Here is a 16,751-nt window from a genome sequence, read left to right as displayed (position 1 = left end):
AGTAAAACATTCTCTTCAAATGCTTATTAGGCAAATATACTTCTCCTTTTGTGAACTGCCTACTCACATGATTTGTAAGTTTTTATTACTGATTTCTATGAACTACTTTAACAGATTAATTCTCTCAGATATCAATTTCATATATTTGTAATTTCTAAAATAGACTAATAACATCTTGACTTCAGCAATGCTAACATGGATAAAAAAATAAAGCATTTTACTTTCAATCTTTTACATTTCACCTTTGGATATGAGATTTCATTTTTTACCTCTTTCAGCTGACTATAATTTATTTTTCTGTATTTTATTTCTGAAACTGGCACCCATCTTTTATAAGTAATGTTTTAGATTTGATAAGACAGTAATAAAAATAATTTTGTTTTTCAAAATAATTCATCATTTTCTAAATTAATGTATTGCTTAATATTGTTTATTATACTTTATAAATGTATGTGCTCACAAGTATGTATATATAAAACTTGGGCTTATTTCTGGATTAACAGAAATTAATCTAGTTTTGCCTCAGTAACAGACATGAACTACTACAAAACTTCCTAATAGTTCCCCACATCTATTCTTGCCTTTCTCTACATTTTTCTACATGACTGTCACAACATTCTTAATCTTAAAATATAAATCTCTTTAAAATCCTTGAGTAGGGATAGGCATCTGGTATATAGCAGTTATGATATCATTTAAGACTCCCAAATCCTCTATTGGTATGCCTGGGTTCTAGTCCCAGCTGCCCAATTCCAGCTTTCGACTAAGGCGGACCCTGGAAAACAACAGGTGATAAATCAAGTAGTTAGGTCCTTGTCACCCATGTGAGGGGCCTGTATCGAGTTTCTGGCTCCTGACTTCAGCCTGGCTCTTGTGGACATAAGGGGAATCAAGCAGCAAATGCGATATTCTAGCCTGCCTCTTTCTCTGCCTTTCAAATAAAACAATACAAAAACCCTTCAGTAGATTCCGAATGCCCTCAATATAATGACAAAACTGAACGTACCACACAAAGCTCTTCAGGACTTCTGGAATGTGACCTTTCTGGTCCCTGGACACACCTACAATTCTACCAGTCCATCTCACCTCTAATAGGCCTCTTGCTCCATGCTGGTCCCTCTTCACTGAATGCTGCTTCCTACCACTTTACCTGATTAAATCCCACTGATAACTGCCATCCAAAGCTAACTGATTAACACAGAGCTACTAGAGAAAAAGAGAAACTGGTTATATTATGGAAGAGAAGAGAGAAAAGGAAGAGAATTCCCTGACATGAGTAACAGATGAAGGAGAACTGGGACCATCCAACCCTATGTATTCTCTTTGTTCAACACCACCGAAGGCATGCTATGAGTACAGGGCGATGATGGCAGGGAAGAAAGAGAGGGAGCTTAATTTATTCATTTCTCTTACTTCTCTACAAAGTAAAAAAATAGGAACAAACACCTAAGTGAATTACTGACATGGACAAATGCTTCTAATGTATTATATGACAAAGAATAGATTACATAACAATATATATACTATGATCCTTTTTTAAAATATATATCAATATACATATTGATAGCTAAAAGACCACATGTACATTCAAATCTAAGTTATCTATAAACATAAAACCTTAAACAGTCAACACACACGCAATCTGTGACACATGAAGATAATGTAAAACTTAAAAGTAAAAACTGTACTACTGAAAAACAAATGTTCTTCAAAACAGGAATTTTTAGTAACCTGTAAGTTCCCAAACTGTTAGAACATAAAATTACTTACTCTTTTTATCTGATGAACTGCTAAAATCTATTCCACCAAGGCCTTCATTGCCTGCAGTTGAAGTAGCTGTTGAAGTTCCCAAAGTCAAGCCTAAAGCATTCTGTCCAAGTCCTACAAATGAAACAAACATCATTTCCAGCTTCATTGAAAGAGCTAAAACATCCTTAATGGAAAGCCATTCCTAGATCTGGGACTTAAAAGCAAGCTGCCTGACAAGGGAGTTAAGCTGTAAATGTACCAAGATTATTTAACTGCCACTTATTTTAATATATAAGACAAGATTCTCTGGAACAGTTTACAGGCTCCCTATTAAACAGGCTCTTTTCACTTCCTAATCAATCAGAGAATACTGAGAAAAGAGTAAAATGTATTTCTAAAATACAGCAAAGATGTTGAATTATATATAAAAAACATTTTATAACTCAGTAAAAAGAACAAGCAATCTGCACAAAAGGCCAAGAGAAGGATAAACTAAACTTAAATATAAAAATTTACCATTCTGAAGAATAAGTGCCATCAATTACCTGATGTAGCTGTGTTTGTGCCCTGGAAAAGCGAACCTCCCAAACCAGTTAAGCCGCCGCCTAGAGAAAGGCCTGTGGATGCAGTTGTAGTTGTGGCTGCTGTTCCACTCAAACTATTCAGAGTAAACCCTGTGGATGCTACAAAATTGAAACAATAAGCCTTCTACAGGCAACAGTATTTAAGAACACCATAGAAAAACCCAAGAAACAAAACAAAAAATTATTTCCGTAAGAATTGACTTTGGAAAAACTGCTTGCTAAAAATAAAATTATACATACTTATAAGAATAAAGAGAAATAGTAACTTCACAGCAAAAATCACTGGCAGAAATAAAGGCTTTGGATCGTTATTAGAATGGTACCAAATAGCTGATTCCAGAAAGCAGTAAAAAAAAATGTTTTAATCCAGGTCACCACCTTCATCTTCAAAATTAAATGAATCTTAAAGCAGGCAAGGCTTATGCAAAGTGTTTATCCTTCTGTCACCAAATGGCTCCTTGAAAACAAGACATCAGTAGCTTTACATTTTATCTCTCTGACCCTCTCCTGCCCTGCTATACTCTAACTACAGAGACCATTGGGTCTGCTGTTTTAATGCCTAGTGCTGACTTCTGACCCTTACAAATCAACAATTAAGTAGGTCAAAATTGCTGAATAGGAGTGGGTATATGGTACAGTAGTAAAGTTGCCATTTAGGATATCCGTATCCCACTTTGGAATACCTGGTTCAAATTCTACCTCCTTCACTTTTACAGGAAATATTTTAATTTTTTTTCTTAGACTTATTTATTTATTTGAAAGTCAAAGTTACACAGAGAGGATAGGCAGAGAGAGAGAGAGAGAGAGAGGTAGATAGGTAGGTCTTCCATTCACTGGTCCGCCCCCCAATTGGCCACAACGGCTGGAGCTGTGCCAATCCCAAGGCAGCGGCCAGGAGCTTCTTCCAGGTGTCCCACGTGCGTGCAGGGGCCCAAGGACTTGGGCCATCTTCTACAGCTTTCCCAGGCCATAGCTGAGAGCTGGATCGGAAGTGGAGCAGCTGGGTCTTGAACTGGTGCCCATATGGGATGCTGGCGCTTTGGGCCAGGGCATTAACCAGCTGCGCCACAGAGCCAGCAAGATTTATTTATTTATTTATTTATTTGAAAGGCAGAGTTAGAGAGAGAGATCTTCCATATGCTGGTTCACTCCCCAAATGGCTCCAACAGCCAGGCCTGGCCCAGGTCAAAGCTAGAAGCCAGGAGCTTTCTCCAGGTCTCCCATGTGCTTGCACAGGAGGAATTGGACCATATTCTGCTGCTTTTTCAGGCGCCATTTAGCAGGGAGCTGGGTCAGAAGCAGAGCAGCAGGACTTAAACAGGTGTTCACATGGGATGCTGGCACTGCAGCTGGTGGTTCAACCCACTGTGCCACAGCGCCAGCCCCATAGGTCCTCCATTCTTGATCCAGCTTCCTGCTAATGTGCGCCCTGAGAGGCAACAGATGATGGCTCAAGTACTTGGGTCTCTGCCACCCATGTGGGCAACCTGGCTTGAGCTCTGGGTTTCTGGCACCAGCCTGGTCCAGCCTGTCTGTTGACGGGATTTGAGGAATAAACCAGAGAGAAGAGTTTTACCTACCTGTCTATATGTATCTCTCTGCCTTTCAAATAAAATGAAAATAAGTAAAAAAAAAAAAAAAATTAAATGCTGAACACTTAAAATGAAAATTTCCAAAACTGAGTTGTGTTTAATAAAGGCAAATATCTGTGTTCTCTAAGCAAATAAAATTTAAACTTAACCATAAATACAAATTTTCTTCCATCCCCCCTCACCTGCTGGAGTTGCCGTCAAAGCAGATGAAAGAGTGAGACCACTGGCTGAGGTAGATGTAATAGGCAGAGCAAATGGTGTGGCAGACGCTGCAGGCTTATTGAATCCTAAACTGAAGCCTGTGGTAGCTGCAGATGTAGTGGCTGGTGTTCCTGTTTTAAAAGACAAATAAATAAAATCCCATTTTACCTGAGTGTATACATAGCATATGGTACTGATTTTAAACAGGATCCCTAAATATTTGTGACCCTACTTCTTATTGACAGGAGGCAGAAGTATGTGTGAGAAAAAAAATACAGAATCTGGGACTAAGTCATGGTGAATACAGAAGAGATAGATAAGTCTTTGGTTAAGAGAAGCAAAAGAAAGCCCAATCAATCCAAGACAACAGTCAATCTCGATTCTACCCTAGATTTATCAAGAACAGCAAATGCTGCTGCTGCTGCTGCTGCTTCCTTCCCTTGATTCTCAGGAGAAACAGTCCCTTCTCTCTATGACCAGGGCAACAATCATCCTCTACTCTGAATCTAAAGTGTATCTACATGAATCCCCAGTGGCTAGCTCTACCATGTCGTCCCTTTGGACTTCTACATATTTCTGAACAAAAATACTTAAGGGGGGGCTGGCGCTGAGGTGCAGCAGGTTAACACCCTGGCCTGAAGCGCCAGCATCCCATACGGGTGCCGGTTGTAGTCCCAGCTGCTCCTCTTCCGATCTAGCTCTCTGCTAAGGCCTGGGATAGCAGTAGAAGATGGCCCAGGTCCTTGGGCCCTTGCACCCGTGTGGGAGACCCGGAAGCAGCTCTGGCTTGGGATCAGCACAGCTCCAGCCGTTGTGGCCATCTGGGGAGTGAACCAGCAGATTGAAGACCTATATCTCTCTACCTCTCTCTGTAACTCTGTCTTTCAAATAAATAAAATAAATCTTAAAAAAAAAAAACAACAACAACTTAAGGGGCCAGCACTGTGGCTTGGCAGGGAAAGCCACCGCCTGCGGTGCCAACATCCCATATGGGCGCCGGTTCGAGTCCCGGCTGCTCCACTTCCGATCCAGCTCTCTGTTATGGCCTGGGAAAGCAGAAGATGGCCCAAGGCCTTGGGCCCTTGCACCCACGTAGGAGACCCAGAAGAAGCCCCTGGCTCCTGGCTACAGATCAGCACAGCTCTGGCCATTGCAGCCAACTGGGGAGTGAACCAGCAGATGGAGGACCTCTCTCTCTCTCTCTGCCTCTCCTTCTCTCTATATATAACTCTGACTTTCAAATAAATAAATAAGTCTTTTAAAAATAAATAAATACTTAAATAAAGAAACAAGTTCACAAAACTTTGTTAAATTCTTCATCTTGGTCAGTTCAATCATTGAAGCTAGAGATTAGTCTCCCTGACATCCCCTTCTTTAGTCTTAGGCTTTTGTCACAAATCCTGTCAATTCTACTTCAGAAATATCCCTGATAATAGGCATCTTCAAAAACCTTAGTTCAAGCCATCTCTCTAAAGAATTATTACAACAACCTCTTAATTTACTTCTGTGTCACTGGTCTCTCTTAACCTCTAATCTACTCTTGGAGTTATGTCCATTACTTTAAAAACAGCTGATATCCTGGAGATTTTTGCCCAACTTAGGGTTCCTATTAGCTCTAGACTATTTCTAAAATAGTCTGAAGACTTGGCACAAAATATCCTTTTCCTATCTGCTCCCAACAGGCTCCTTAAATCTCCTTTACCAATCCCATCTCTGAATCCTCATCTTTAAGAACAAAGTATCTTTCATATCTTCCTAGGACTTTTTATGCTTGGGCATTTGCCCCTTCCACTCCTCTGTCAGGAATAATGTTACCTGGCCTCCAAATACATCCTACTCTTCTTTCTCTGCCTTTTCAGTACCCTCCCACATCTGTCAGAATATTTATCAGATTACACAAAGACATGTTAAAATACTGACACGCCGCCTTCACCTCACAACAGACTGAATGTCCTGCTGGGGCATTCAGCGGTTCCTTACCGCATCCTCAGCACCATCCTCAGCACCAGCTCCACTGGCTAATACTGGATGTGCAATGCACTATGCATATACAAGGCCACATAGTCAGGAGGGAGCATGGATTCTACAACTCTAGAAAACAAGAGGACTCAACTGCTTGCCCTTATAATAAACCCTGTCCAAAACTTTGGTGGTAGACAGATATGTTACCTCTTCTGCTGCTAACTAGTAAGAGCATCAAGTCTGTCAATCCTTAACTGAATCTCAATTTAAGGGCTTTTCAACATCTTTCATCTTTCATTTCCTTTCACTTTATTTTTACGGAGTATTCACTGTCATCCAGATTCCATGCAGGCTGAAACGCTAGCCATTCACATTCCCTTCAGCAAACCACCACAGACACTATCAGGTTTTTGAGCTGGAAGGGAACCCAAAAGTTTTTAGTCCAACATCCTTACCTTCAAGACAACTTAAGCCCATTGTCTATGGCCTCACAACTATGTACAGGTACAACCGGGTCTTAATTCCAAGACCTCTGGCTTATACTTTTTCAACCAAAGGAAATGAGATGACTGGAAAGTAATGAGAAATAAATTTCCACACTAAAATTCATTTCTGTATTTAAAATACTTTTCTGAATTAACAAGCGTTATCTAAAGTTATCCATATTTTTAAGTGTTCAAATACTGGAAGGGTTTTTTGATATGTCAGTATCTGTGATTTATTTTTAATACTTTATATGTATTCCTCTATACCCCAGCTCTGTGAGACAACAGAAAAAGACTAGAAATACCACTCTACTTATTTAGCTTATTAGAAAATCACACATTTGGGATCTTTCCTCAAAAATTCTTACCCAGAGTTAATCCTGTAGTTAAAGTTGTTGCTATTCCTGGGGACAAAAAGAGAAATAAAATTCAATCAAAAATGAAGATGGCATTTCTAATGGTTTATTTCTCACAAGGATAGACTTGGAATCACACTCTAAGGAAGTGATAATACTTCTATTAAGACCAATACATACAAAAGCTGTCTTCACAACCAGTAACCCAAAATTTTTCCCAAGACAATGGCTCATTATGGGTTGTATGTAATTTAATCAGGGAATATAAAATTGGTGAAATGCAAATAGTTATTGCTTATTACAAAATTAAACAAAGAGAAAAATGTTATTCCACGCTAAACACTGGCACACAGAACTGACTTGAGAGCTAGCAATCCCCATTCTTCCATTTTCTAGGGAGGCTTAAAATGTGCTGCCCTCAAAGCTGGAAGGTCAGTGCAAAGGGTAGTAACACAGACCAACAAGAGACTCTGAGGATAGAGGACAAAACAAAATGGAAATAAGAAACTTTTAAATGGCCAGCACCAATGAGACATTATTTTTTAAAGCTGTATTTAAAAAAAAAAAAAAAAAAAAAAAAAACACTTTCCATTACTGTAATGGCCACCAGAAACCTTCAGGTCCTTTACTACTTTTCTTTTTTCCACTAAAACTTTTTTTTGAGAGGCAGAATTAGACAGTGAGAGAGAGAGAGACACGCACACACACACACACAGAGAGAGAAAGGTCTTCCTTCCATTGGTTCATCCCCCAAATGGCCGCTATGGCTAGCACACTGTGCCGATCCAAAGCCAGGAGCCAGGTGCTTCCTCCTGGTCTCCCATGTGGGTGCAGGGCCTAAGCACCTGGGCCATCTTCCACTGCCTTCCCAGGCCACAGCGGAGAGCTGGACTAGAAGAGGGGCAACCAGGACCAGAACTCAGTGCCCATATGGGATGTCAGTGCTGCAGGTGGAGGATTAGACAAGTGAGCCATGGTGCCGGCCAAAACCAGTTTTAATAATACAAAAACTGATACACTTAAGAATGCAAATTATGTTATAGCAAGATGCTGATTGTCCATGTTACATTAATTACTTCCAAATGGGTGAAATTGGCTTAAACAGCAATCTTTTACTAAGATAAGACACTGCATAATATAATTAATATGCGAATTTAAATTATCTTAATTCACTATATTTAAAAAGATCTTCAATGGTTTGAGAGAATGAATAAAAGTGAAGGAGAAAAAAGAGACTGAGACAGCTTTCCTTACACTAGATCACAGCCAATGACTGGAGCTGTCACTGGCCCTTATTTCCAAATTCCCACATTTTTTTTTTTTCATTTTAGTATTTACTATTTTTTTAAAAGATTTTTATTTATTTGATAGGTAGAGTTACAGACAGTGAGAGAGAGACAGAGAGAGAGAGGTCTTCCTTCCGTTGGTTCACTCTCCAAATGGCCGCAATGGCCGGAGCTATGCGGATCTGAAGCCAGGAGCCAGGTGCCTCTTCCTGGTCTCCCATGCGGGTACAGGGGCCCAAGCACCTGGGCCATCCTCCACTGTCTTTCCAGCCACAGCAGAGAGCTGGACTGCAAGAGAAGCATCCGGGACTAGACACCAGCACCCATATGGGATGCCGGCACCACAGGCAGAGGATTAATCTAGTGTGCCACGGTGCTGGCCCCAGTATTCACTATTTTTTAAGGTCTGCTACCAATGATAACCCTTATAAAGGGAGAAACAGCAGAGAACCCAGTAAAAAATAAATGTTCCAAGTACACTCCCTCAAAATGTGACCACTCCTTACCTGTGTTTGATCCTCCTAGAGTGAACCCAGTGGCAGGTTTAGATCCAAAGAGCCCAGTTCCAAAACCACCTGTAGCAGATGTAGTTGCTGGAGTCGCAGTGCTTCCGAGAGTTCCAAAATTGAGTCCCACAGAAGGGTTGCTTGTTTGTGAAAAACATAAAACACAGTCTACTAGAGCCAATATTACTTAAGAAATAGAAATTCTTCAGGGTTATTTCCTTTTGTCTAACATTTCTAACGCATGTTCCTAGGATCCAAGAGGATCTCACAATAAATTAAATTTTAACCAAGCTTAAATATTTTTTCTATTCCCCTAAAAATCAAATCTGCATGTAAAATTAGCTTTAAAAATACACAACCAGGAAATCAGAAAAGAACAGTCAGAATTTCAGACCTCAAGGTAATCAGAAACAGGGAGCACACATATTCTGCTTTCCTCATTTTTATATAAAACCTATTTTTAAATGGACATAAGGAAATTAATGTAGATCACCTTCCTCGTGAACTATTAAAGCACAGTTCACACTAAAATCAACTGTTCTTTCCCAGTTGCTAATATAAAGAAAAGACAAGGGTGGATATTTGGCCTAGTGGTTAAAATGACAGTTAGGAAGCCTGCGTTTGTATCACAATGACTGGATTTGATCCTTAGTGATGGCTCCCCATTCAGGTTTCCTGCTGATGCAGACCTTGAGAGGTAGCAGGAATGTCTCGAGTCATTGGGTTCCCGCCACCATGTGGGAGACCTGAACTGAGTTCCCAACTCCTGACTTTAGGCTGGCTCTGGCACCTATGGACATTAGGAGAGTGAACCAGTAGATGGGAACACACATTAACACACGTGAATGCATGTTCTCTTTCTTTTTCAAATACACAAATTCTAAAAAAAGACATACCCAGAAACAGAAATGCTATTCTAAGACATCTTCATCACCTCTTGTTTGCTATATATAATCAGACTGACAGAAGGGAGTGTGGTATCCTGATACCAAAAAAAAAAAAAAAAAAAAAAAAGGCAAAATAGAACTGGTGAGTGTGGGGGGTACATACTGACAAAAGTTAAAGGCTAAGTGAAATTATCTTCTATCCATGTATTCATCAGTAGAAACCTCTTCAAAGAGTTTTGAAAAACCTAAAAAGAGGCCGGCACCGCAGCTCAATAGGCTAATCTTCCGCCTGCAGCACCGGCACACCGGGTTCTAGTCCCGGTTGGGGCGCCAGATTCTGTCCCGGTTGCCCCTCTTCCAGGCCAGCTCTCTGCTGTGGCCAGGGAGTGCAGTGGAGGATGGCCCAAGTGCTTGGGCCCTGCACCCCATGGGAGACCAAGAGAAGCACCTGGCTCCTGGATTCAGATCACTGCAGCGGCCATTGTGGTGTGAACCAACGGAAAAGGAAGACCTTTCTCTCTGTCTCTCTCTCACTGTCCACTCTGCCTGTCAAAAAAAAAAAAAAAAAAACTAAAAAGAGCAACTGATTAAAAACAAATAAATGTGCACAAAGTTGACCACTTTTCAACTGTTATCATCAAGTCTCGGGGGCTCAGATTTGCTGAGGACAAATCACAAATATAACAAAAAAATCTGACAATGTGATACTTCCAGAATTACAGAAGAGAGTCCAGAAAGAGTATAAAAACATGCATAATATAATGCGAAGACTCACTGTTTGCCTCATAAAAACATAATCATCGGCCAGTGCCGCCGCTTACTAGGCTAATCCTCTGCCTGCAGCGCCAGCACCCCAGGTTCTAGTCCCGGTTGGGGTGCTGGATTCTGTCCTGGTTGCTCCTCTTCTAGTCCAGCTCTCTGCTGTGGCCTGGGAAGGCAGTGGAGGATGACCCAAGTGCTTGGGCCCTGCACCCGCATGAGAGACCAGGAGGAAGCACCTGGCTCCTGGCTTCGGATCGACGCAGTGCACCAGCTGTAGCAGCCATTTAAGGGGTGAACCAACAGAAAAAGGAAGACCTTTCTCTCTGTCTCTCTCTCACTGTCTAACTCTGCCTGTCAGGGAAAAAAAAAAAAAAAAAAAAAAAAAAAAACCATAATCATCATCTGAGAAAGCATTTAAAAACTGTTTTTAAATATCTATTTGTTTGAAAGCAGGGTTACAGAGCAAGAAAAGGAAGGACAGAGTGACAAGGATCTTTCATCTACTGGCTTACTCCCCAAATGGCCACTACAACCAGGGCTGGGCCAGGCAGAAGCCAGGAGCCCAGAGCTTCTTCCGGGTCTCCCATGTGGGTACAGAGACCCATGACTTGGGCCTCTTCTTCTGCTTTTCTAGGCACATTAGCAGGGAGCTTGACTGGAATGGAGCAGCTGGCTGCAGGCTGTGTGGCTTAACCAGTTGTGCCACAGGGCCAGTGTTGTGTGCGGCAACAGTGTGTGGCTGGGCTCCAATACCAGCTCTCTGATGTCCTCATACCTGTTTATTGTTACTTATCCTTTCTGAGCCTTTGTTTCCTCATCTGTAAAATAGAAATAACAGTATCCACAACTTCCCTGGGTTTTTAAAAATAAAGTTAGCTAGGGCACATGGGCTTCAGTAAATGTTATAGCTACTGCTATCATTAGAAATATTTACAAATTCAACTGGACACATTATATACAGGGCTTTATGCCAGAACAGCAAAGGGACAGAACTATCACTAAGCGGCTATTCAAGAAACATGTTGTTGGGGGGGAAAGCCATTGTAATCCATAAACTGTACTTTGGAAATTTATATTCATTAAATAAAAAAAAAAAAGAAATTAGCATAGAAAAAAAAAGGAAAGAAACATGTTGTTTACCAGGGGATAAAATGACACCTGGAATCCAGGCTAGAATAGTTCTCCAAGTCACACAGGTCCAGGCATCAATTCCGTATCAGCCCAAAGAGCCATCCTGCATACATTTGAGGCCTTGGGAGAGGGGATGATTCAAGCACTACAAATGTATGCCTTCAAAAGATTTATAACCACTGTAGGGCCAATTATAACTAAATACCAAGTGAGGCATAAATCTGAGGCAAAGAGCTGATTGTTATGAGGGGCAAAGTGACAGAATGGCTTAGTAACAAGGCAGAACTTGGGATGGGTCACCAACCCTGAGTAGCAAAAAGACAGGGTGTACTCTAATCCTGTCCTAGTTGATCACGAATTTTAAAAATGTGTATGTGAGCCTCTGGGCATATGAAGGGCAAGGGGAAGCAGAGCAAGGCTGCAAGGTCTTACTGACAACTAAAGCAGAGATCATTCAACATTCAATTAGCTGAATTAAAATGGCATTTTAGAAACATTATTAGCTACAATCAAAACCAAGTGAGAAACAATAAAACAAAACAAAACAAAACAACTAAATGAGAGGGCCGGCGCCGCGGCTCACTAGGCTAATCCTCCGCCTAGCGGCGCCGGCACACCGGGTTCTAGTCCCGGTCAGGGCGCCGGATTCTGTCCCGGTTGCCCCTCTTCCAGGCCAGCCCTCTGCTGTGGCCAGGGAGTGCAGTGGAGGATGGCCCAGGTGCTTGGGCCCTGCACCCCATGGGAGACCAGGAAAAGCACCTGGCTCCTGGCTCCTGCCATCGGATTAGCGCGGTGCGCCGGCCGCAGCACGCCGGCCGCAGCGGCCATTGGAGGGTGAACCAATGGCAAAGGAAGACCTTTCTGTCTGTCTCTCTCTCTCACTATCCACTCTGCCTGTCAAAAAAAAAAAAAAAAAAAAACTAAATGAGAGTTAAAAGTACAGAATATACATGTCCAGACATGGTAATAGAACTAGAGGGAGAAAAGGATGATATTTGGCTTAGCCCAAGGTAATCTGGTTTTATTTTAGGATTGCTAGGTGTATAATATGGTATAGAATAAATTAGTATTTTTAGGATTTTTTTAAATTAATAAAATTTGAAGACATTCAGTTAGGAAAATAATTATTTTTTTTAATTTTTAAAAATATTTTTAAAGATTTTTAAAAAATTTGTTTGAAAGAGTTAGAGAGAGGTAGAGACACAGAGAGAGGTCTTCCATCCGCTAGTTCACTCCCCAGAGAGCCGCAACGGCCAGAGCTGCACCGATCCAAAGCCAGGAGCCAGGAGCTTCCTCTGGGTCTCCCACGTGGGTGCAGGAGCCCAAGGACTTAGGCGATTTTTTTGCTGCTATCCCAGGCCATAGCAGAGAGCTGGATCGGAAGAGGAGCAGCCGGGAAATAAAACTGGCGCTGCAGGCCAGGGGCCGGAGGAAAATAATTATTATGCTCCCTTTACTACCAAAGCAGTGATTTCATTGTTTTCAGCTGGTGTTAACGACAAAGGAAGAACAAAGTGTTTTTAGATAATGAACTAAAACTTTAAAATTTCTTTACAACTTAAGATAACTGAAGACACTATTAAGTGTTATATAATTGAAGTTGAAAATACTACCAAAGATATACATCAAAATGAAATCTTACTTCACCATAGAAGAGAATTTCCCTAAGAAGTGAAATTAACCTACTTTGAGAAAAAGAAAAGGCAGCCTAGGCCTGACCAATTATTACTTCAACCAAGTGTTATCTCTAAGGACTCCTTTAGGTCTGTTATAGAAAAGCAAAAGTTAGGGCAGCCATTCATGACACCTCCTGGACTCCCACGTGCTCGAGTGCTTGGGTTCCAGCCACAGCTCCACTTCTGACTCCAGCTTCCTGCTAATGTGCACTGGGAGGCATCAGGTGATGGCTCAAGTACATGGGCCCCTGTCACCCAGTGGAAGACTGGATTGAGTTCCTGGCTCCTGGATTTGGTCTAGCCCAGCCTCAGCTACTGTGGGCACTTCTGGTGTGAATCAGCAAATATGAGATCTGTCTGTCCTTCTGCCTTGAAAATAAATAAAATTACAAAGCAGGTGGGGGAGAGGGGAGAGGAGGGGAGGGGAGCAGCTGATTCCATCATGTAAGCATTGTCACCCCAGTTGGCTTTAATGTGGGCCTGGGAGCTAACACACAAAAGCAGTGAGCAAGTGGCAGACATGATGCTAAATACCTTGCTTGCTTCATTTCTTCTCATTCAACAACTCTGAGATGAATGTTAGCATAGCCCTCTTCCAGACGTGGGATCTGAAGCTTGGGAAGCAACACTCTCACACTGATGTACCTTGAGAGACCAAGTCCCCAGGAGGCACGAGGCCATCAGGCCTTCCAGCAGCACTTTAATAAGCAGCTGTTAGACTGTCTCCTTTCATTAATTTATACAAGCCTTTCGACAGCTTGAGTACATTTTTGAGTCTGTTGCTAATAACTCAGTCATTGAACCAGTATTTATGAAAGCCCCTTTTCTATGCCAGGCACTGTCCAAAGGACTGAGGATGGAGTGTAAATCAAGGCCCAGATCCTGCCCTCAGGAGGTTTCGTCAGGAGGAGGTACAGATGCTAAGTGCTCATTTATTCAAGCTCCAGTCACTGTGTTTACTGGAAAAACACTATGAAAAGGTCTCTAGCATCAAGGAACTTATGCTTTAGAACTGGGATCAGACACCAAACAAGAAAACAACAAACATAATGAACTGATTACAACTGTGATGAGTGCTCTAGGGGCGGAGTATAGCAAGTCACAAGCAGCATTTTCTTAAAGGAAATGGAACAGAACAGAAAATATCAACATCAAGCAAGGGTTTAGTTTCTTTCTCTGAAACTTTGTTTCAAGTATTTATTCTTGGGCACCTACTGGCTGGTAATGTCAATGTTACCTTTTTGTTGTTGTTGTTGTTTGACAGGCAGAGTGGACAGTAAGAGAGAGACAGAGAGAAAGGTCTTCCTTTGCCGTTGGTTCACCCTCCAATGGCCGCTGCGGCCAGCGTGCTACGGCTGGCGCATCGCGATGATCCGAAGGCAGGAGCCAGGTACTTATCCTGGTCTCCCATGCGGGTGCAGGGCCCAAGCACTTGGGCCATCCTCCACTGCACTCCCTGGCCACAGCAGAGAGCTGGCCTGAAAGAGGAGCAACCGGGACAGAATCCGGCGCCCCGACGGGGACTAGAACCTGGTGTGCCGGCGCCGCAAGGCGGAGGATTAGCCTAGTGAGCAGCGGCGCCGGCTGTCAATGTTACCTTTAACAGTGGAAATGACAAGACCCAAGATGAGCTGGAGAAGTTCTAGAATATAGTGGGCCTGGGGAACCACTGGGAAAATGTTTTCATTTGTTACTTCTTTTTAAGCCAGTGGGAAATGATCGAAATGTGAAGCAATGGACGTTTTTACAACATCTACCAATGTGTTAGAAAGATTACTGTAACAGCGGGTTCTGAGACGGCAGTTAGTCCCCTGAACTGATCTACGCACGGCTTTACGGGAGCAGTTTTCGTCCCTCACAAGACGGCAGGTTGTAAGCTTAACAAGAATCACTATTTTCCCAGGAATGTGTCAGGAGGGCAGGTCTCTCATTTATCCCACCTTCAAAAACAGAGCCTAACAAGCAGGAATTTAACCTACATAAATTACAACAGCTTGAAGCCAGGTGTGGTGGCACGGAAACGGACACGGGTGGCACATGCAGAGGATGATCAGGGCTTGCGGATTAAGTGTGAAGAGCGAAACAGATTTCGGCCGGGACTGTGCAGTCCGCCCTTCCTCTCCCCTCCCCTTTTAAAACACAAGCATTGCAGACGATATATGTGCCTTTTTAATCTACAGTGACCTCCTACAAGCCTCAGGAGCCATCTTGCCCATGGGATGCACCCTTCTCGATTTTCTGAGCTCCTCTTGTCAAAAGACAAGAGTCGTAAAGATTAAGTCTCTCGTAATGATCTCTCACCAGTCTGTTTCTGGACCTCCGCTAGTTACTTCTGTCACCACTTGAACTAGCAGGATGCGCAAAACGGATGAACAGGCTATCTCTACATTTGGTAATTTAGGTAGCAATGTGATTCCTCACAACACAACATTCGGACCTAGGACACACGAACGTGCCCATTCGGCAGGAAGTTACCACAATACACGCTGTTCAAGCTGTTTGTTTAAAACAAAACAAACCAGACAGACAGGCTCCCATGTGGCACGAAGGTCTGAGAGCTCCGTAAAAATAACTAAGAGATCTGCAACACACGGTCATGTTCAAAACCGTAAAACACAATGGAATCCGAATTATCAGGGGGAAAAAAAGCTATTATTTGTCCTTCAGATTTTCTACTAGCTGTTGGTCTGTAAAACCCCACAATATGCAACCATTTCATTCATTCGCTCAACATTCTTCCCACACCTAAGACTGACACCGCTGAAGCTCGGGAATGAGACTCCACGCAGTAGGAACAATGACCCAAACGCGGAGTCTGGGGTCCTCCCCACCACAGCCGCCAGCACGGCCCGGGCGCGTGGGGGAGCGGGAGGCCTCCGGCTCAGCAAATGCTCGTCTCCAGGCCTACCCGAGAGAGAGAGAGAGGGTAGGGGCACCAGGGAGCCTTGCGGACGAGGGCCGGGTCCGGGCAGGCGAGAAAGCGCGGTTACCTAGACGCCCCGGTGCCGAAGGTGAAACCGCCGCCGGTGCTGGTCCCGCCGGCCGCTACGGTGGTGGAGCCCAGCGTCCCCGACCCGAAGGAGAACCCTGTGGACATGGCTGCCGGGGCTGGAAGCTGTCAGCAAGCTCGAGATGGGCGTTTTTCTCAGTCTCAAAGCCAGGGCGGGCCAGGCAGCATCGTTTTTGCCCAGCCCTGACCTGGCGGGAACTTCAAGCCCAGCCACTGCGAGACCGAGGCCGAGGGGGGTGGGGCAGGCACGCCAGAGCACGCCGGACGCTCGCCGCGCGCTCGTAGCCGCCGGAAGCGAGCGCGCCGCGGGCAGGGAACCCTGGGACGGGAGCGGGTTGGACGCGCCGCGCGAGGCACCCTGGGATGCGGTGGGGTGGGGGCACCGCCGGCTCTCTTAAAGGGGTAGGCGCCTAGAGTTAAAAAAAAAAAAATCACACCACACGTTACAAAACCATTTCTCTCTCTTTTTTAGTTCTGTCTTTGTATTCGTGCTGACGAAATCTATACTTTATGGCTGATGACTCTCAGTTCTACTGCTTCTAGCCTGCCTCCTGCCAAACATGG

General features: G+C 43.3%; 1 protein-coding gene across 2 annotated transcripts in view; it reads right to left on the bottom strand.

The window, feature by feature from the left end:
• Window positions 1-16,513, bottom strand: part of NUP58 (nucleoporin 58) — a 40,335-nt gene extending 23,822 nt beyond the window's left edge. Inside the window, exons 1-6 of one of the 2 annotated variants that reach the window (XM_051850730.3) lie at window positions 16,168-16,513; window positions 8,722-8,861; window positions 6,942-6,977; window positions 4,108-4,257; window positions 2,295-2,432; window positions 1,771-1,881 (exon numbers count right to left, since the gene is read on the bottom strand). In XM_051850730.3, coding sequence (XP_051706690.1) covers window positions 1,771-1,881; window positions 2,295-2,432; window positions 4,108-4,257; window positions 6,942-6,977; window positions 8,722-8,861; window positions 16,168-16,274 — 682 coding nt within the window. In that variant the 5' untranslated portion in view covers window positions 16,275-16,513. The remainder of the gene's footprint in view (window positions 1-1,770; window positions 1,882-2,294; window positions 2,433-4,107; window positions 4,258-6,941; window positions 6,978-8,721; window positions 8,862-16,167) is intronic. The other variant, XM_051850731.3, reaches the window with a different exon arrangement.
• Window positions 16,514-16,751: the final 238 nt, after the last annotated feature.

The sequence above is a fragment of the Oryctolagus cuniculus genome, chromosome 9 (genome assembly GCF_051225735.1).
Source record: "Oryctolagus cuniculus isolate XC-2025 breed Fujian yellow rabbit chromosome 9, ASM5122573v1, whole genome shotgun sequence".
In the NCBI taxonomy this organism is placed as follows: domain Eukaryota; kingdom Metazoa; phylum Chordata; class Mammalia; order Lagomorpha; family Leporidae; genus Oryctolagus; species Oryctolagus cuniculus.
This window is presented reverse-complemented; position numbering and strand designations above follow the sequence as displayed.